Source organism: Panonychus citri, unplaced genomic scaffold (assembly GCF_014898815.1).
Source record: "Panonychus citri isolate SS breed McGregor unplaced genomic scaffold, ASM1489881v1 Contig00096, whole genome shotgun sequence".
NCBI lineage: Eukaryota > Metazoa > Arthropoda > Arachnida > Trombidiformes > Tetranychidae > Panonychus > Panonychus citri.
In genome coordinates this window covers 44,943-67,857 of record NW_026515501.1, presented here as the reverse complement: position 1 = coordinate 67,857, position 22,915 = coordinate 44,943, and the positions used below count along the sequence as shown (strand labels likewise).

The following is a 22,915-nucleotide window of genomic DNA, read 5'->3' as shown; positions in this document are numbered from 1 at the left end:
AGAGTGATGATTATTCACCATCGATGATCGGAGTGGGTTTTGTTTCATCTCAGGGTTTAATGAAGATGCGAACAAGAAGATTAGTTGAATAAGAAGGAAGAAAAAGTAAGTGAGAGAGAGAGAAAGAGAAAAAAATGAAAATATTCGAATGGTAGAAGATAAATAATGATGATGTTCATGAGGATGACAATGAGAAAAGTTCTGTAGATGATAATCATTCCTGGAATGAGAGAAAATGAGAGAAGAAAAAAGTTCCATGGGTTAAACTTCATCACTTGTTATCCATTAACAGTCATGATAATGTCTTCATATTTTATCACATCTTTTCAAATTGAAGACTGATAATTTATCATTATTATCAAATGCTGAACATTTATCATCATCGGTGTTAACTTAATCATCTTGGTGATAAGATAACGATCTGGTTTTAGTGACCACTGTCCAAGATCAAACCTCTTTTGTGTTTTTCTTACTCATTTCTAGTTTGTCATCACAATTTGTGTCTCTCTAATTGTTAACAAAATCCACTAATTGTTACCTGTGTTTATCCATTTTAATTATTAATATGATTTCTATTTATAATCATGAAGTTTTCAATTAGCTGATTGAAGTTAATTATTTTTCTTTCCTCGTAAAATTGATTGAATTTTTATTTCATCAAAGTGTCGTTTCAATTGTTGACCTTCATCATTAACATGATGATAGATGCATCAACAGCATCTTCATCACCATTACCGCAACCTTTTTCATCACCTTCATCACCACCACCACCACCACAATCAGCATCATCTGCATCATCATCATCATCATCATCATCACCGACAACAACATCAACACCACCAGGAATCATTAATATAAATGAGATGATGTTACTCAATGAAACTACACAGGTAACAACAACCCAATCGACAACAGTGACTTCATTTTATTCAAATTATGAACAATCAACAAATTGTGTTAATTGTAATATCACAATCAACAATAATCCAATTGATAATTCAAGTGATTTGTTTAATTCAATTTCATCAACTTTGTTCAAGTTTAAGGATCAATACAGTTCAATTCATGGATATTTAAGTTTGTGTATCTGTTTCTTTGGCACCGTAACTAATATACTAAATATAATTGTACTTACAAGGTAATTAATTAACATTTCATACCTAAAATTAAATTAATTGTCAATCTAAAATTAGTCAATGCAATCAACCATTAACTGATAATATTCACACTTTAATCAAATTCAGTTGATCTCAGTAAAGACAAAGTTGTAAATTATCAACAGCAAAGGCGCAATTTAAAATGATGAGAATCAATTTATTGATTATAATAATTTTTAATTGTGCAGGTCATTTGATTGATTGAAGGTTTAATTGTTGTGAACTGTTAATCCGTTGTTATTTAACTAATAACAATTAAAGATTAAAATTATAATCGTTGTACTCATGAGATGAAGTGAAAAATTCATACAATAAGTTGAGTGATTTTAGATTAAAGTTTTTTATATTTTTATCCATTTGGGTGGATTAATAAACTTTCAAATGTAATAATAATAATAATCGTCAACTAATACATTATCAGATTAAAATGGATTAAGTTGATTTGTTAATTGTGTATTTTTAACTTGAAATGTGTTCAATTTAATCATTCAAGTTGTATGAATATTTTTTTCCCCATGAAATTCATCATGAAATATGAATAAAGATAAACTTAATTCTTGAACAAGTGAAAGAGACATTGAATTTAATCATAGAAAAGTATTATCATGATAATGATTATCAAGAAACATTGTTCAGATTCAGGGTTTTAATTGTTTCAGCTCTGTGAGTTCCCATGATAGTTGAGACTTTAATTATGAGCACAATGTGATTTGCATATATTATTAAACTAAATAGCAATAATATTGAGTTGATTGCAGTTAATCAACTATAAAGAGTAATTAACATTCTGATAGACTAACAGTTTCAGTTGAATGTGATTTCCAATGATAATCAACCAACTCACCACAAATCAATTGGTTAGTTAACTGATTACTGATTATTGATTTGAATAATATTATTATTATTGTAATAATATTCATTGCCCTTATTTAGTTGATTACTATCCTTAATTGTTTACCTAAATCATATCAATTTACTGATCACCAACAATCAAAAAAGTTTTTTCTGATTTTGTTTTCTAGTTTTATTCATTATTAATCATCAATCTTACTGTTTTCTAGTTTATTTCCATACAATTATCTGATTACAATCATTGGAAATGTAATACGATTCATATTCATTCATGATAAAAATACTCAGTTGATAATAATGATGATCAATAAACAGAATCAGTTGAATATTCAGAAATGTTTGAAATATTATCTCCAATTAGTTTGTTATTCAGTTGATTTCAATTATCTTCTCCTTGTCTGAATAACATGAAAATCATTTAGTAGTGAAAATATTATTCCAAGTTGATGATAATGACGATAGTCCATTTTTCCTTTCATGATAAATCATTTATTCTCAATCAGAATCTAAGTGAATTCTCATTATCCTAAAGGTTTTACCTTTGAAAATTGAGCTATCAATTTTTAGGAAATCTCTCAGCAACAGGTTACATGAAGAGACTCTTGAATTTCAGGGGAAAATTTTGAATACATTGAAACCTAATAAGAAACAAACAAAACTCGAGTTGACAATCTTTCATTGAATACCTCAAATTACATGATAATTAAATGAGGAATCAATTAAATCGGAAATGATGATGAAACTTTAATTAAAAAGCTACAGAGTATCTTAGCCAATTAACGCACACTCATGATTAACATTTTCCTCAGAATATCAAATTTCCTGATAAGTTAATTAAACTAAATGATTAACACGTTAATTAAATACAATTTGAAGGAGAAAATTGTTCAACCTAATCATCATGAAAAAGTCAATGAGTTAATCCTTTTAATTTGTATTAAATTACTACAATTAGAATGAGATTATTTAAATTTACCATAATAAGATTGTATTAATAATATCTAATTGGTGACTCGTTAAGTTAATTGTCAATAGTTAATCAGAATTACTCTTATGTAATAGTATCATGAAGGAGCAAAATTGTTGCTCTCATGATTTTTGATCATTTTCATTTTCCACCAACAAATTGATGATGAAAAGATGCTGAGTAAATGATGATGGAAATTGAATCATCTTCATCTTTATCATCATCATATTTTTAAATACCAATTTGATGAAAAGAAGATGAACCAAGAGAAGAAGAAGAAGAAAAAGTTCTACAGAAAGAATTGAATTCGAATAGAAAATATAAAAAACAACAATGAACATCGTTTTTTACTCTTCGTTGGTTGAATTCTGATAATTCTGACAGAATTATAATTCTTCTTCATCTTCCTTCCTTATGTAATACAGTGTATAAAGTTTAGTTACCATGAATATATTTTTTTCCACATGAATAAATATCATCTTTTTCTTTCTCTCTTTTTTCCTCTCACTTTATATCTTCCTGAATTTTCATTCCTCTGAATTTACAGGCTTCTTTTTCATGATGATCATTATCATTCACCTTTTATCTGCATCACATCAACACAGTTTAACTATTAATTTGATTTCCATTTTCATCATCTACTCACAAGGAAATAAGGTAACATTTTCATGAACAGAATCAGTTACCACCATGAATAAATTGGTTCATCTCATTCATGGAGATGATTCCAGTTTTTATTTTCTCTCAAATTCTCTCACCATGAAAACATTCTCTCAGATTCTCTCATTTTCAAGTTCTAACAAAAATAACTAACAAGAAAACAATATATTCTCATGTTAGTAAGTGGACACAGTGGTCAGTTCCAGAAAACTGTAAATATAAGCCAAAAGTTTCCTAAAATTCTGATGGGAAAACATGACCATGATGAGGAAACTCTGAATAATATTACTATGTAAACATGTTGGTTGATTATCTTTTCAGTTAATTGTTACAATTTTCATCCTATTCTTTAGATTGATTCATTTTTTTTCCGCCGTCTGAACCAATTCATAAATCATCATGAAGATAATTCAGTATTCAGAGTATCATTACCACCACATGAAACATTAATATAAAACATATACACTAGTTATTAAATCACATTAACAACAATCAACATTTATCATCATCATCACCATTTGCATGGTTAAAGATTTGATAGTTAATTTTTCGTTTAATATCAAATTAACTATTCAAAAGTTATCATGTTAATCATGTAGTAATTTATCATTCTAACACTTGAATCCAGTGAATGAAAGTTGAGGCAAAGATTAACTATTAGACCAATTGAATCAGTGATAAGTTTCAATCAGGTAAATTAACAAATAGATTGAGATTATTAATCTGATACAATTGATTGCTAATGGTTTAATATGCTCAATTATCATGACGATAATCAAGTTAACTGATTCTGATTCATTCTCCTCCTCCTTGTCCATTTGGTGATGGAAAAATATTATTCCGAACATGAAATTATATTAAATCATGATGATTATTCATTCTCAGTGCTCTGAATACTTTTTCCTTCCTAACGATAAGTGTATGTGTGTAAGTGACTTGAACTTCATGAAGAATATTTTTTTTTTCTTCTCCATGAGCTTAATGATAATCAAACATGAGAGAGAGAAAAAGAAATTGGAATCAGTGAAAAGAAAAGTAAAATTAATAGTAATCTACTTTCTTCATGATACTTTTTTCATGATGGAAATGAATGATTCCTATTCCTCGACATTCACCTTATCATTTTCAGAACAATTTTCCACATTAGAACTTTACTTAAGTTTCTATTCTCTTTTTTACTCCTTTTGATTGTTGTTTACGAAGAAATTACAATTGTAACGATCATGTTACTCTCTCATTTGGAATTAAATTTAATCATAATCGTAATTGTAGTTAGTGAATTATTATTATTTTCTAGAAAAAGAATAAGGAAAAAGTTAATCATCAAGGAAAAGTTTAACAATTCAAATTGAATCATTTTCTTTCTGTACCTTAGATTGTTAATGTAGTTGTTTAATTTTGATTGTTCGTCCATTACAATTAGACTAATACGGAAATTGATTCATTAACCAATTGATTATCCAAAATTGACTTGGTAATTTGGTTGTCATGATAATCAATATCATTGTGACGATATGATAATTATGATGGTTAATAGCTAATAGCTAATTGTTGCTATCAACACTCAGGAAATTAGATTTGCCAATTGATTACAATTAGATTAAATTGTTTCCACTGTAACATTTATCTAAATATTCACTCATTACCATATCCTTTTTTTCAGATAATAATATTACCCAATGATTAACATACAGTTTAATGAAATATCAAGTTAAATTGGAAACAATTTAACACCAACAATCAATGTGTTGATTGTGATTAAATTAAACTAAATTCAGTTTAATTTAGTGAATACTTCGCGGTAAAAACGACAATTAATAAAAGAGAGATATGAACACAGAATTACAATCAGAATAATAGTAATAAGATAGAAATTTGGAACTTGGAAAATGAGTAAAAAGAAAAAACAACAATCGAACTGACCAATGGAACTTTTTTTTCTTCCATGTCATCATTTATTTTTCTCTTTTCTTTTTTCGATAAAATTTTTGACCAATACACAGGAAGGAATTACTATCAGCTACCAATAATATCTTAACTGGATTAGCAGTCGCCGATATGCTGGTCATGATGGATTATATTCCCTTTGCAATTCATCATTATATTCAAGTTCATCAATCAGCTGATGAAATTTACAGTTATGGATGGACAATGTTTACACTTTTCCATGCTCACTTTACTCTGGTTGTCCATTCAATATCAACCTGGTTAACAGTACTTTTGGCTGTTTGGAGATACTTATCAGTAAGGTTTGTATCAAAAGTGTATCTTAATACAGTAACAATTTACTTAATCATTTACAATTTATCAAATTTTGCCTCTTATTGTATTGTGTTAATTTGTTTTTCTATCAAGTTTTTTGTGTTTAATTGATGGCTTTTTGTTAATCAATATTGATAATTAAACCCTTAAGGTGATGATAACTGTGCCCAAATTGATAATCAGATACACAATTAACTAATCAATTACTTGTTTAGGAAATTGTTAATAAGCTATCATTAGATTGATAAAGTTATTTGTACAATTTGATTAAGACTTTTTCTTGTTAATCATCCAAGTTTTGATTAACTTTAATATTCATGCTCAACCTGAGCAATTAACTAATTGTTTTGTCATTATTATTATCATAATAATTTGGTATTAATTATCTTTACCTCTCGAGTGTTAATAATTTTTACCATAATTAGTTAATTATCTTTACTTTGGTTGAGGATAATTGATAATCGAAATCAATGAATCCAGTAAATAATAATTTTAATGTTCTAATAGCAAGAAATTAGTTCGAGCGACTTTAAATTGTTGGAAAGTTTTTGTAGTTTTACTTGAGATTTGAATTATTGAATCAAAAGGGTTCGAGAGATGATTCTTGGAAAAATTTGATTGTGATCATTTCATACGATTAAACTGATCATCATGTTGATAATTTCAAGATGAACGGTCAAGTATCAATATTATAGTATTTCAAGATTATCATGATCGAGGTTCAATGGATTTGATTCATTTCCCACTCCAATCAAATCCACTCTCATCTATTTACGATTTGATTGAAACATCATTTTTTATCATCATCATCATGGCAAAAGCATTAAATAAGATATTAGAGTGAGTTACATGGGAGAAAAAAACAACTAATATCAAGGAGAGAGAGAGAGAGAGTGAGAGGCGGAAGATGAAATCTCTCCTTCAACATATTCACAGAGAAGAAAAGTAATGCAGATCAATACACAGAGATGAATAAGATTCTCCCGCCCTCTTGATCATGATGACGATGAATAATACTGAAGTCAAACTAGAAATTCATTGAACTGAATATAAGAGGGAAAAAAGGAGAAACAAGAGAGAGAAAAAAATCAAATTTCAAATTGAAACTTTTCTCGCGCTCAACTGATTATCAATTCTCGAACTGTTTGTTTGTCAAATATCACGAAGAACAAAACAAAAACATGAATTAGAATACACTGAATTTAAATTCTCAACTCAAACCGTTGAATTTAGATGAACTCAATTGATATCAAATATTATCCATTGAATTTTCTGGCTTCTCTTTTTTTTTGTTTCATTTTCCAACTTCCTGGAAATGTTCAAATTCAAATCTTAAACATTTTCCCCTGCATGTAATCAAACACATCGACCCTAGAGTCAAACATTATGAACCATAAACCCTTTTGTTATCAATATCATCATGTATTTTAATGAATATATATACTGAGAGCCCATGGTAATATTCATTGAAGATGGTAAATTAAATTCAATTGTTGGTAACAATTGAATTAACACCTCACTTCACCAAGCAAAATGTTACCAAGCAAAGAAGATGAAGAAAGTTCATCCTCATTTTCATGATATTCCTGATATATAATAATAATAATATCTTCTTGCTGAGTTATTAATTTAAACAAAGTAAAGTAGCAATAGTAAATTCATATTGTATATCCTAATGCTTGATGATTATCATTAAATGTATCAGGGTGAATGTTATATCATGTTGATTACTATTATCATCCATGATAATCATTATACCATCATCATTAATAATGATAATAAGTTTATGAAACTTTTTTTTTCCATCATAATTTTTTTCCCCATTAATTTACTTGGTAGAATTTCAATTTTTAACTCTCAACAATTAGTAGATTACTTTTCATTAGTATTATAATCATTTTGTGTTGTTTCATCTCATCTTTATGGTGAGGAAAAGGATACGAGGTGAAAAATTAAACGAAAGAAATTAACTTAATTGTTAATTGTTTGACAACAGTGATAACTGATTATCCATTTTCTGCTTTATTTACATTTAACTAGTAAATGTCAACTAATTGTAATCATATAACTTTGATTGTGATTCAACATTAATGAATTAAAGGTTAAATCAGAGTTTTCGTCCTATCGTTAATTGTACAATTCATGTTTCCGTCTTTTTTGTTAATTATGTAAATTAAGGTTTTTACTTTAATCGTCACCTCCTAAAGGTCAGTCAATGTTAATTTACTACAATTTGTATCAATTGTCATTAACAATTATAAATGAAGATCATTTTTTTTATTTTTGTTTTAATTACAACAAATTGGTTGTGATAAATGAGGAAAGATTCAGCTTTTCATGGACGTTTTTTCATCTTCTCAGAGACTTGAACACGTTAGTTCACCAATGACCTGAACGACATTGATGTTTCAATACGAAAATTGAATATCAAACTCATACCGTTCAAGTCTCGAGTCTCTAGGACTCATAGTTATCACGAAGATGAAAAATCATCGGCGAGAATAGCTGAATAGTCCTGAGTAGAGGCAAAGGTTTGATTCTTACATCGTGGTTACAGGGCTGAGCAAAAAAATCTTGTACTGTTTGTATACTTATACAAGGAAAACCAAAATAACGGTAAAAATGCCCTAGGGGATTTGGGATTTGAATGCAACATGATAAATACAAGATTACCGTTATGTTTTCATGTGGCATAAGATTATTGCTCTAACAATGATGATCATGATTGTTACTCTAGATGACATCTAATGAGTAAATTTGAATTCTCATTGGAAAAATAAATTTAGGTTGAAGACAATCAGCTAATTGTTTACTTACTTTCTGTTCAGATTTCCAACACAAAGTCGTGGCTGGTGTACAATGAGCAATGCCCGTTGGTTAATCGTTGCGACCTACATTTGTATTCCCATTTTTTTCGTGCCAACGTATTTGACTTTTACCGTTAAAGACAATGGTGCTGGAGGTTTCAAGGTAAGTCTATTTGACTAACTATCATCATCATCATCATGATCATCATCACGAACATTATCATCATCATGCCTTAGACAACTGTTTACTATTTGATTTAATTCAATCAATTGACAATCAGTCATTCAACTGTAATATCCTGATAATGTATTTATACAAAGGAAAACAACAATCAGTTAAGTAAAATAAATAACTAAATTGGCAATCAGTTGATCGGTATGATAGTGGTGAAAATGATAATAATAACGTTTCAAAGTGAAACTTGCTTCTGAGTTTTTGTTGTTGAGTCTTTATGGTAATATTATTTAATTTGATTCAGTTTTTCCTCGGTTGATTTCATGATAATATTTATCTATTATCAAGTAAATAGTATGTTTTTTAAGTAGCTTGGTGACTTGAAAACAGATTTCATGGAAGTGAAATGGATTCTATCATGAAGAGAGAGAGGAAATTGTTCAGATAACATGTTTATACATGTAAGAATCAAGGTAAATACAAATACAAGTCTTTCAAGTGGATGGAAATATTTTTCCAACTTGTTATATTTATATCATTGGTTATTCAATGTTTACTTCTGAATTCATCATGTGAAAATGATCAGAATTTTTTATCAGGCAAATCAGGATGAAAGTTTTCATTTCTGTGTTGGTGGAAATTAAAAAAAATCCAAATTCTCCATAAAAAAATGTTACCCTAGTCCAAATAATATAACAATCATCTGATCACTTTTTCAGCTGAATTACATGATAACAATGAATAGATGGGGAGAAAACTCTAACCATGAAGATAATTTATCATCTCATGAATTCCTATCAACTTTTTTTATACTCATTCTTGAGCTTCTAATGATATAATATGACAAATGTTGAAACTCTTGATGAATAAAAAAAAAGTCGGAAATGACTTTTGTGTATTTTTCATCTTCCTCATCATCATCTTAATCATAATGAAATAAATATGAATGAAAACCTTGACGAAGTAAAAAGAAAACGAGAAACTGTAATGATAACCATGGATTCTGGATCAGAATCTGAAAAATTGCTTCCATGTAACTGAGTTTCCAAGTTGTCAGAATGAGTGTTTCAGATTTTTTGAGATGTAAAAACTTAGGAATGAAAAATTGGCTTAACTTTGATAATCAGATAACCTGGGAAGTAGTAAAAGTTCATGGGAGAAATCAGAATCCCATGTAATAATAATATGAATATTAATAATTCATCATAAAGAATGAGAAGAAAAAAAATTGTTTCAACTTTTTTCCCTCTCTTATTATTCATATGGAGTAATAATAATAACGGAATCCTGAAGTTCTGATCCTCATGGAAAATAAATGTTAATCTGATGAAGTAGAACTTTTTTTTTACTCATTCTAATTGTGAATTTGATTGTTATCAACCATAAAATCATTAATTCACATATTTCAAACAATCAATCAAATTCAGAATTAAATTAAATTTGATTTGATTGTAATTGTCTAAACGGTTTGATTATTTTGTCAACTTGATGTGAAAAGTTGATTGCAAATGTATATTTAGACATTAATCATTCAATTAATTGGGATTATAATTAGTTTAATTAGTACAAACTACACATAGGTAAGGATATAGAAGACAATTAATACCTTAATTGTTATGATTGATATAAAATCCTACAGTTATGATCAAGCTAATTGTTGATGATAAACCGTCTAAATGATTAAGAAAATATTATCAAGTTAATTATTATGAGAAAAAAGCAAATGATTACAATTAATTACAAAGAGTAATTAATAAATCATTCATAAGGTAGAAACAATTAGTAAGGAATTAAAATAACTAAAACAATGATTAATTAATTATTTCACCTTAATCCCTTTACCTTTCAGATAATATTAAGATTATATTTATTGATTAATTACAATTAAAAACTAATGAGTATTTACAATTAATTAGTTTTTCTAATATATTAGATAAGTTAACCTACTCAAAGTAAATTTATTAATTGTGAACTTTTTACACTCAAAGGATAATTTAATTGTTGTAAGGTTGAAAGTTAATTGTTTTCTTACTTGAGTTAATTGTATATAATCAAGATGATTTTATTATCGCATTGTTAACATGGTGAATTCATGGGAAATCTGAACTTTTTATGAGTTTTCCCTCTTGTTAAATGAACCTTTTCAATTGTGTTTCCATACTGATAACATGAACTAAACTATTAGTTGATTACAATGTTATTTTGTCTGGACAATCAATCTGATTATTGATTAACAATTAAGCTTCCATGTTGATCATTTTAATCATGATTTAAGTCAACAATCAACTTGATTAGCTATTCATGTCAATGGCAATTAAATATTGTTTTTTTTTGCATGTGTAATAGTTAATTGCTTTCAATTTGTTTGATGAAAGTTTTATTTTATTTGTACTTTTTAATTGTTCAACTTAATTGTTGGAGTTGTTGACATTTCCAATTACAATTAAATCATTGAGGTGTTGATTTTAAATCAATGTTTTAATAAATATTTTTTATACTTAATTAATGTCAACCTTAAGATAATCAGATTTGTTTATTAATAATTAACTAGTGGAAAATGTAATCAACAATTAACACTGGTTGATTTTTTGATGTTGCACCAATTCAACAATTAGTAAATGATGATGGTGATGTTAATGACAATTTATTAATTACTGATTCAATTAAAATTATAATTAATCTTTAAATTTGATGAAAACTCAATTATTATTTACCAATTTTTTTTTCCACTTTTTTCGGATCAATTAAAACTTAATTAAAGTCACATTGAGTCTCACCGTTAATTTCATTTGCCTAATGATTATTTCAATGATTAAGTTAATTAGCATTCAATTAATGGGTTAATTTAACTATTAGTTTTTTGTTTCTCATTTATGCTTATGGAAGAAAATTTTTCAATCAATTCTAATCAAATCTAATTGACATGAAAATCAGTCCAAATCTGCAATTAAACTTGAGTCAAAGTGACCTGGTAGCTCAATGTTATCCAATTGTCTTCTAATTGTCAGCAATTAGCTTGTGATTAATTTTGAAAAAATGCTTAAATTAGTTAATTTTAATAAATAATATGACGAATTGAATGATAATCAATCTAAATTATTGTGATCAATACAATTTAGTTTTATAATTTTTGGTTGGATCTATTTGATTTACTTTTTGCCATTAATGATTATCGGATGATTTGCTGATTGTTGTTGATTTGTTGATTGATTAGTTGTTGTTAAATTAGTTAAACCACTGAACATGTCAATTGGAATTGGATAAATTATCGTTGAACTTTTTTCCGCTGCAATTGTGCTGAGTGTTTGAAGATATCGCAATTGAAGGGCCGCCGGTGATTCGGCCATTATCTCAGATGCCGCTCTTAAAGCTCGAGAAGCTTTTTGCTCACCCTCCGAGGCGACAACTTTAGCTCGAGCTTCCCTCATCGCTTCCGCTTCCGCTGCCATCGCCCGTTGAAGTTGAACTGGTAGACGAATGTCTTTACTTTAATCGTAAGCAATTTAAATGAATAGAAGTGCAAAAAAAACAGAAAATTTAGTTGATTGATTTACCATTAAATTAATAAATTTGACTATCGATTAACTTTAAGATGATAATATAATATTAATCATTTCTATTGATTACTTATTAATATATTGATGATTCGAGGTAATTAATTTACTTCCAGGGTTACAATTGAAGGTGAACTATTTGTTTTTAAACCAATTCTCAATTGATTTTTTTCTTGGTTAATTGTTTGCAATGAGAATTATAATCAAGTTAATTGTTATCCTCTAATAATCAACTGATTACTTACATTTCAACTCGTTCAACTTTAACTCCCCAGGAATCAGTAGTTTTATCTAGATTAGCTTTTAGAGTTGAGCTAATTGTTTCCAATTCGCTCAACAATTGAGCTAAACTTTTTGAGCCCAAAATATTTCGTAAAGTTGTCGCAGCCAATAATTGGGTTGATCGTCGATAATCTTGGACATTTGTCACCGCGAAGATTGGATTACAAATACGGAAATAAACTACTGCATCAACGGAAACCGTTACCGAATCATTAGTTAATATCTAAAAGTGAACATAATTAAGAATGTGTAGAAAAATTTGTCAACAATTAAGTGAAACAATTTACTTCTTGAGGTGGAACGTCAAATGTAATCGTCCTCAGGTCAACCTTGGATAATGTATCGATACAAGGGATTAATACATGAACTCCAGGACCTTCAACCCCGCCCTTCTTTAGGCGACCCAATCGGAAAACGACCGCTCTTTCATATTCCTTGATTATCTATTTGATTAGACCAACAATTAGTAAATCTAGTTGTGAGAAGACTCAAAACTATGAATGAATCAAATGTTATCCATTTAACTTTTTTCATTCACTCGGTACCAATGATTGTTGGTTGTTATCGATAGTGATTTGGATTATCGGTTTAGTAGTTTAATTTTGCACATTGAACAATTAGTTAATTGTTGTTTTGAACAATTTACCTCAATCACGAAGAGAAATGATAACGGTAATAAAGCGACAATCAAGAAAATTGAAAGTGAAAGTAAAATGAAACTTATTACTGGTCGATCTGCAACTTCTGATTCTGTAAAATTAGAAACAAACAATTTAATTAATTGTAGTAAAATTAATTCATATTGATTGTGATCTAGTTAACAACAACTATTAATAAATTGTTTTCTTTCAAAATGAAATTTAATCGGTTCAACAATGTTTATTGATTGATTATTGATTGATGGTTTTAAGTGTTCATGGTGGTAAACAGGACAATTAATTTAGTTAATCAATTGATTGAGTTAAGAGGATCACAATTGGATTATAATGATTACAATTAACTCACCGCTTTGTTGATATCCTATTGTCCTTTCACTTGACTCAATTTGATTCAAAGTCATTGTCTTAAGTAATATATAAATTGTAACAATTAGTCGGGAAAATAATTAAAATTGAATCAATGGTTTCACATAATTAATAAGGATTACTGTTGGTAATATGAACGAGCACAATTTAACTTGATCAAGAACAATTAAACATCAATGTCAATAGTTAGGATGTTATTTACTTAGCTAGTAAGTTTAATATGATTAACAATAGTGATTAACTAAAGTAATTAACTAGTAAAAGAGTAAATATAAATTAACCTTTAGGGTAAATTAAAATTGCTATAATTAAATCATTCAAGAGAAACCAAATTAACTGTAACAGAATCAAGTTTAAATTGTCTCAATGAAGTAACGATAATCATGATCAAAGACAATGATGATCATAATGATTATGATGATTTCGGATGATAATTTTCAAGGTAAATAAATGTAATTTATAAATCTAATGGTTAACAATTAAATCAATATGATCCCTTGTGATCAATAATCATCATCTTGATCAGTTTCTAAGCCAATGTGATTTTTAAATTTTCAACAATTAACCTGATTGGGTAACAATTTACTTGATTTGATTCACATCAAAATAAGTGTATTGATTAGTTTAATTGTTGATTAATATTCAAGTTTTAAGTTTGACAATCACGTAAAGATGATGATTAAGACTATGTTGATGATAAATTATTAAATCACGAAGCAATTGATTAACTATCACTGTCAACAATCAACAAATTATGAAAGATTTTTACATAATAAAATCAGCAATTTATTTCAAAATTTTTACTACAATTGATTATTGAATAGTTAATGTATCAACTTAATTATCTTATTGTTGATCATGATTGTCACGATAAGATGATTGAACTTGATCACTATCGAATTGAAAATTCTAGAACTTTTATTTTTCACTTTCGATTGTTATTAATTCAAATGTGATGTTATTTAATATCTTGATGATGATATATAAGAATTGATTACTTAAAATTGATCCATCATGATTATAATCATGATGAAAGGATAATCATGTTGATGAATATAATTGATTGGATAATCATAATCAATGGATTAAATTTCATTTGCACTCTCATATTATTGATTGTTGATTGAATAAAATATAATGTGAATTTGGATAAACTTTTTTTTTTCTTATATCTAATGGATCATGATGATCCTGTAGTTAATCATGAGACAATTATAGTCAATGAGTATCAGATTATTATAACTGTAATATTGATTGTCCACTAAGATGATGACCATCTCAGCATCAACATTGAATATCAATTGAAAGGATTTAAGATGGAAACAGTTTCCCTTAATGATTGGATATATTATCTTGTTGATAACAATAACGGAATCTATTTGTCATCATTATTATCATCAAATGAAATCCATTGGAAATAAATCTGAGCAATTATTTTCATCACTTTTCCCTTTTGATCAACAATCAAAGAGTATTAAATATGATTAACATTTATCTTGATCAAACCCATGAATAGATGATAACACTTATCATAATCATCAGAATAATCAAACATGATGTTAACAGAATCATTGTCACAATCAACTGATTCTCTTTCTTTGATAAATATTACACATTATGTATTCTGATTGAATCCACATCATAATCAATTGAATACTAAACAACCAGACCAACAATCAACCAGAATATCAAAGTGAATCAATTATTTACTTAATCAAAGGATGAGTGGATCCTGGTTCCTCAGGATTAGGTTGAAAATGGATAAATTCACCGACTATTTGAATATAATTTCAATTACAAAATCCACTGATAATCCGATGTATTTGCATGTAAAATTTTCCCTTTTCCCTGTGGTATTCATTTCATCAATTTCTCGTTTACATCGATGGTTAAACATACATTTTCCTGATTTAGAACAAAATTTCAAAATGTTTCGAGTTCGAGAATTGAAAATAAAAAACTAACACTTTCTGTCTTTCTTTCTCTCTTCTTTTCCAATGTAATAACTTTGAATTATGAGTTCTCCATCATGTTTATCCTATTGTTATCTGTACTTTCCCTCCCCTGTAACTGAATTTTATGTATACCCTGCTAATTGAATTTACAGTTATTTCAATTTCTCTCTGTTGATTCAATTCGGAAAACTTTTCTCTTCTGTTCTTTTCAAATTTTTGTGACACAATTTACTTCATCATCATGATTTAGTTCTGACATTCTTGTTATCATTAAATATTTATCGAAAAATAAACTAAAAGATGCTATTAGTTAGTTGATAATTTATAAATTTCATGATTATCAGACTGAAATCGATCAATAACTTTTTCCCTCCCTGATGAAAAATTCAATAACTTACTCTAACTTAATTGTAAGTTAATCTAATTTAGCTTTTAAAAGTTAATTGTTTCCTTTGTTTTTGGTAAAACTCAATTAGGGTGAGAAAACGAATGGATCATTGGTCAATAATTGGAATCAATTTTTTTTTCAGTTTCGATTCAATGATCAGCAAGATGATCATTTTCATGGCGATGATGATGATGATGATGATGGAACATTGAAAATGCTGAAATTTGATAAATTTTCTTGATTTTATTCTTAATTGTTTTTCTGTTTATTCTGATCAACCAATAGATTGATTGGAGCGATATCTCTGTTAATCATAATGAATCCTTGAAACGAATCAACTTTTGGGTTTTCAGTGTTGGAACTAAATTGGTGCCTTGTATACTATTGACCTACTTAAGTTGGGCTTTAATTCACGCAGTTCTTGAGGCCGATAAACGGAAACGCCGTCTCAAGGAAAACTGTTACAATTTAGCCTCATCCAGTGGTGGAACCGTTAAAAGTGAGTACTCAGAGGATTCATTAACAGTCTGCCCACCATTAATCACCAATCACAATAACAACAACAATCAATTTCCTGGTGGAGGATCACCGACCCATCCAGAGGTAAATCCATATCGTAAAGTAAAGCTAAACCCGTCATCAACAACGACAACAATCAATGGTACATCAACCTCAACCTCGACCTCGTCGATACCAACAATAGCAGCGGTAATCACTTCACCTTCAATCACAACACTTCAACCATTTCAACCTCAGACAAATGTTAAAAGTGTCGCAACCTCGCACCATCAAATGTCAACAAGTATCAGCATCGTCAACTCAGGTTCGAGTGCTCAAAGTGATCGAACCACTCGAATGTTATTAAGCATTTTATTACTTTTCTTGGCCACCGAGTTTCCCACCGGATTCATCGCTCTATTAAGTGGCATCTTTGGTGATTCATTTTTTCACGCAGTCTATTATCCCTTAGGCGATATACTGGACACTCTAGCGCTGATCAACAGTGCGGTCAACTTTATCCTCTACTGTACAATGTCCGAACAGTTTCGTCACACCTTTGCCAAACTATTTTTCCTCTAAAAATTAACTTAATTGAGAAAGAAAAACCAATTCGTATATGTAACAATTAAACGAAAATCAATAATTGTGAGAAAAAAAAATTGTATTAGTTTAAATATAATCAAATTTAATCAACTGTTGAAACTTAATTCATTCATTAATCAGACTCACCAATCAATGTTCATAGTGATACAAGTAAAATAAGAAAATGATCAACAATTAATTACCAGAAAGAAACCCGAAGATTTCAACCTAATAATAAACAATTAATGATTCCAATTAAATTGCCACAATCAAACAATATGATTAATATTATTATGTAAAAAGTAAATATATAATTATTATCATTGTTACTGGAAAATAAATGTATTTAATAAATTGTCAACAATCATGATGATCATCAGTAAATTATTATCATTTGAAAGTTAATTCAAATAAATTGTAATATTATTGTTAAGTAAATCATCATGATTTAGAGTTGCTTATATCAACTTAACTCACAATTAACTGATTGTTTAGTATAAATTGGAATGTTATTTTTTTTCTTGAATAAGTTGATTGTTTTGCAACAATTTAAAACTTTCCACAAAGTGAATTATCATCTCATCAATCAAGATTATCTCGCGGAAATACAATTAGATGACTCATCCCCTGGTTCTGTGTTTAGATTAGTTGATTGATTTTTGATTGGAAGAGAAAAGTAAAAACGAAAATCAGAAAAAAAAGTTGAAAGAGGAAAGAAAAAAGTTTAATGAAAGTAAAGAATGAGAAAAAAAAAGTTCTAATATTAATATTGGAACATGATAAAATCGATATCATGATAATCGTTATGCTGAAACAATTGAATTTGACTGAAATTAAATCAGAATTTGAACATGAACACACCCTGTAGACTTCGTCACAATAAATAACAATTTCCAGTTTCTCCTTCGTTACCTCCCATTCCCACCGCCTTTTCCTACTCCCACTCCAACATTTAGCTAATATAAACACACCGGGAGTCTAAACCTCTCAAGCTAATTAATCACAGTATCCTGAAGGATTGACCAACCAACTGACCAACAGTAAAACTGTTGATAATCAAATTTTAATTGGAAACGTTTTCTTATCTGGTCAAGTAAAGAGGAAATAATTTCATCAGATTTTCACCTGAGATTTCAAAGGATTCTCATGGTATTGATAATCTATTGATCTTTCATGATTGATTTTATTTTCCATCTTCATTTTCATCTTTATCCATTTGTTCAGAGTGTTTATGATTTATGAATATGTAACTTGAGGTAATTTCAAACGTTTACTCATTCAACTGAATTGAAAGATTAAATCATCATCATAACCAACATGATTGATTCAATTCTATTAATCAGATAACTTTTTCAATGAAAACCCCTAGAAAATGACAGAAAGTAATTGACAATCATTCTTATTAAATCAATAACAAGGTTGATCAAAATTCATTTAATTTGTTGATCAATTTCAGGTTTTACCAATCAAAATAATTAGATTATAATTCAACAGACTCAACAGTAAATTTGTAAGTATGTTGATTAACGTGACAAAATTGATTATCATCATGATGGTAATCATTAAATAAACACCAGGGAGTGATTATCATGATAACAATTTACCATCAACAACAATATCAACCATTTAACACCAAGTGACCAATATCATGATTATATTAAATCCAATTAACGGTCAATATCTTATCAGAGGCAATTAACTAACCATCACGATGGTTAGTTAATTTAGATAGATCAAGTTTGATTAGGCTAATTGTTGAAAGCCTCTTAAATTTAATTAACTGTGATAGTTTCACTTACAGACAAACATAAGGAATCAGTTAATTGTTTCTCGATAATCATGATGGAAAATCGTTCCAATTGTAACTATTTACTGATACGATTCAATCAACGATACAGACAGTGAAATAGTGGGTGTGATTATCGGTGAAAAATGAACTGAACAATTTTCACCATGATTATCATTTATTTCCTTGTATGTTGATTATCATAAGATTGGAATAAGTTATTACTTCAACTCTTTTTTTGTTACTCTTTTATTTCCTATCATGAACATGGCGATTCTGATTATTTCAATTGTTTCCTACTCGATAAGTTATCATTACAATTGGATGATAATGTGATATTAATCATTATTATTATTCAGTAAATGAAACAAATTGAACAAAAAATGTTTTATTTTTTTTTCGAACTCAATGTTTCCGTTATTTGATTTGTATTGGGAGTGCTTAGTGAATCGAGAGGAAGATTGGACATTCAGAATTGGAAATGATGATGATGATGATGAAAAGGAGGAATAAGGGATAAGACTAATAAGAGTGGAAAGATTTGTTTGAAGAATAGGAACTTGAGAAAATAATAATCATGATGAAAAGAATGAAAATGATGACCATCATCATCATGATCGAAGTTACAATCAAATGGAAAAGAAAATCGTTGGAAATTTTTATTTTTATTCTTTCCTTTTTTTTCTCGATTCTGATTGTAAATTCTTTTTATTTTTATTTATTTTTTACTCTAAATTTCAAGATTCAGATTCATTCGTAAGATTAAACTTCAATATGATTTTCGATAGGTAGTGATGATAATCTAATAGAATGATTTTCTTTCTCAATGAAGATCGAAAAGCTTAAACTGAACTTTTTTTTCGATGGTATTCAAGTTGAAAAAGTTCATGGTGCTTAAGAATAGGAATGAAGGTGAAAATTCAGCTGAAAGGATAACTTTTATTTTCTTTCGATTAGAAAAATCAAGGTGAGAATTTAAAGATTGTAAAAGAATATTTTTTTTTCCTTCAATCTTGTCTCTGAACAATTTTATCGCTGACCAGTCAACCAGCGATCTCATGGTCAGCAACTTAAATATAATCGATTCTGATTTTTCATCTTATTCTTTGCATCTTTTTTTCTTTAATCTTCTACTGATATTATATAATTTCCATTCCAACGAATTGTACTTCTTCCTGTTCATCAAGTTTTCTCTCATTTATCATCTTCTTCCGCCGGGTAATCTCTCTCTCTTCCAATAACAAATTCTTAGGATAATATTCACCTCCTACTAGTTGCAATTCTCAACCAGATTGATTGGAATACAAACAATTTCGATGATCATCATCAATCTTGGAAAAAGAAGAGGATGAAAAACATTGAAACGAAATTCTTTCTTCAGTTATAATGTCACAATTATGATGAAAATCAGCTGATAAAAATGGTTACATGATCAAATCCTGGATCAATATTGTAATCATATCTATTTATAATCAACCTTTATTTACCTTTGATACCTTTTACCATTCCCTTGACAATAATCACTTCGTTTTATTCCCAATTGAGGAATAAAATTGCTCCAAATTCCTAAAATATTATCCTTCTTAATGTGAAAATATCACCATGAAGATGAAATTTAACTTCCATCTGAATGTTTGTTTTTATCTTTCTTGCATAATAGAAAAGGATAAATCTCAAGAAAGAAGGAAACTAAGAAGAAAACTACAATCTCATGATAATTCCTCAAGTTCTGAAACAGTTTTGACATTAGGAACACTTTTTGTTATACCAGACACCACCACCCACTCTCTTCCTGGTGAAACAATTATTATATTAGTTGGAGAGAGGTGGAAGATTATATCTCAATTCAGAGCATAAACTATACAAAACTTTCATACCTTGAGTTGAATATGAAATACTCGGTGTAATCTGAAAGGTAAAAGGATTACGACCTGAAACTTGACTTTACTACTATTCTGTTTATCTTTGTGTTGATGATAAAATGTTTTCAATATATAAAAGTGATATATTAAAGTTAAGCAATTAGGTTACCACGTTAACTGTCAGTTAAATTGTTATCATTTTATTTCCAATTGAAATGTTGTTTACTAATTCCCATCAATCTTATACAATTTATATATATATTTATATTATATATAAATGGTATTTCCAAATGATAATAATAATGCTAAAATAAATAGGAGGAGGAGTGGGTGGTTGTTGTTGTGGTGGTGGTGGTGAAGTTGGTTGAAGAAACATGTCAATAGCAAATCAGTCAGATATTCTTGATGATGAGGTGAGTGGGTGGGTGTGTGGTTGATGGTGTGTTGATTGGAAGAGAGAGAGAGAGAGAGAGAGAGAGATGAAAAAAATATTACCAAAGATACATAACAATAATAACTAAACATAACGGTAAAAGTTACGATGATGAGGAGGATTAGGATATTGATGGTGATGTATCTTATTGTGTAATATGAAATGATGATTGAGAGGTATTAGATTAGTGATCAAATGATGGAAACAACAATCAACTATAATCTAATCAAAAGTTGAGCATTTTCTCTCTCTCTCTCTCCTTCTATTAGTTATCAATTGGATTGATTGTCTACAATTTAACCAGAATTTTTATCATTACATTAGTTCACCTTGGAAAGTCAGGTAAGGTTATCGAAAGGTAATGAATCAAAAGGATAAAAAGATGTTTGAATTATCATGTTAATCTGATTGGAGAATTGTGATCTCTGAGTTAATTCCATGGTGATAATAGTTTAAAGGGAGATTCAGTTGAGTTCTGTTGATTTGAGACAAACGAGACACTTTGAATAAAGTTGTTAAATTTTTCTTCACCATGGTAATAATATTATTCACAGGGAATAGTTTTTAATATCATTAGATTGAGATGAGAGATTGAAATTGCCTGAGAGAAAATGGAAAAAAACTTTTCTCAAATAAAATTGTTCAAGATGAGATTTTTTCTTCTTCTTCTTCACCTTCTTTGATTCCAAAAAGATTCATGACTAAACATGATGACGATAACCCTGAAGGTTTACCATATCTACGATACTTGTTGTCCACCATTTCCATTGGAATAACGGTAAACCAAAATTGTAAGGAAAATCTAACGAAAGGATTATCCTTGAAGATGAATATCTCCTCATCCATCATCTCTTAATCCTTCATGTTTTTCTCATCTCAGAAAAGTGTTGATGATGATTATAAACAGAGATTATAATTGTTAACCATTATTTTCCATTATTCTCATATACTAATTATTTGGATGAAACAATTAAATCAACAATTGATGAGATAATATTTACCAATAGGTTTTAATCCCATTGTTACACTTTTCTGTTTATTTGTCAACCAAGAAACAAAAAAAGTTTCATTATTAAATCTGATTGTCATGTTAACTATAAATACCTTGTGTCAATATTAATTGTAATGATTTAGTTTATTGTGCTCCTTGTAATTGATTAATTGTTTATCATTAAGCTTTTCTCATTATTTTCAAGACTAATAATTATCGTGTAAAAATATTAATTGTTGTTTCCCATTAACGGTAACGATTAATTTTAAAAGCAAATTAAAATGTATTGGATTAGTTAAATTCAATTAAAAAATATTGATTGTTAATTAATCTGTTGAAAATGTTGGTGGCAATCATTGGATTGGATGAGTTTGATGATTACAATCAAAAAAACCTGAGCAATTAAACTTTTGAGTTTTTTTAAAGCAACAATTAAGATTAATTTACTGATTAATTGTATGAATTGTTGAAAATCAGGATAATTAAAACAAGGGTTTACATTGTAATCCAATCAAGATCAATTACTGTTACTATTTTTTTTAACTTCTGATGAGATTTCTTAACTATCATTATTTACAATTATCTACTTGCCTTGTAGGTTGAGGCTTTAACTATCTACATGTGTATGATTTAATTTATGGTTATTGTTGATTATTGTTTCAATGAATCAGATGAA

The 22,915-nt window shown here is 28.4% G+C and overlaps 2 protein-coding genes across 2 annotated transcripts; one reads left to right on the top strand and one right to left on the bottom strand.

Moving 5' to 3' along the window:
* On the top strand, nt 1-21,263 carry LOC128388284 (G-protein coupled receptor dmsr-1-like). Its single transcript, XM_053347675.1, has 4 exons — nt 1-1,138; nt 5,640-5,885; nt 8,727-8,868; nt 16,370-21,263. Exons 1-4 carry the CDS (start codon nt 696-698, stop codon nt 17,162-17,164), a joined length of 1,626 nt encoding a protein of 541 aa, XP_053203650.1. The 5' UTR covers nt 1-695; the 3' UTR covers nt 17,165-21,263.
* LOC128388293 (band 7 protein AGAP004871-like) lies at nt 11,921-14,596 on the bottom strand. The gene is made up of 5 exons (XM_053347686.1): nt 13,722-14,596; nt 13,363-13,466; nt 13,004-13,159; nt 12,680-12,939; nt 11,921-12,366 (listed from the first exon to the last, which is right to left on the bottom strand). Exons 1-5 carry the CDS (start codon nt 13,774-13,776, stop codon nt 12,030-12,032), a joined length of 912 nt encoding a protein of 303 aa, XP_053203661.1. The 5' UTR covers nt 13,777-14,596; the 3' UTR covers nt 11,921-12,029.
* Nucleotides 21,264-22,915: the final 1,652 nt, after the last annotated feature.

Excerpts from the sequence above, each read along its gene's own strand:
- LOC128388293 (XM_053347686.1), bottom strand. The coding sequence starts at position 13,776 with ATGACTTTGAATCAAATTGAGTCAAGTGAAAGGACAATAGGATATCAA. Across the intron at positions 13,160-13,362 it reads CATTTCTCTTCGTGATTGAG|ATAATCAAGGAATATGAAAG; the intron begins GTAAATTGTTCA and ends CTAATCAAATAG. Across the intron at positions 12,940-13,003 it reads TTGACGTTCCACCTCAAGAA|ATATTAACTAATGATTCGGT; the intron begins GTAAATTGTTTC and ends GTTCACTTTTAG.
- LOC128388284 (XM_053347675.1), top strand. The coding sequence starts at position 696 with ATGATGATAGATGCATCAACAGCATCTTCATCACCATTACCGCAACCT. Across the intron at positions 5,886-8,726 it reads TGGAGATACTTATCAGTAAG|ATTTCCAACACAAAGTCGTG; the intron begins GTTTGTATCAAA and ends CTTTCTGTTCAG. Across the intron at positions 8,869-16,369 it reads ATGGTGCTGGAGGTTTCAAG|ATTGATTGGAGCGATATCTC; the intron begins GTAAGTCTATTT and ends ATCAACCAATAG.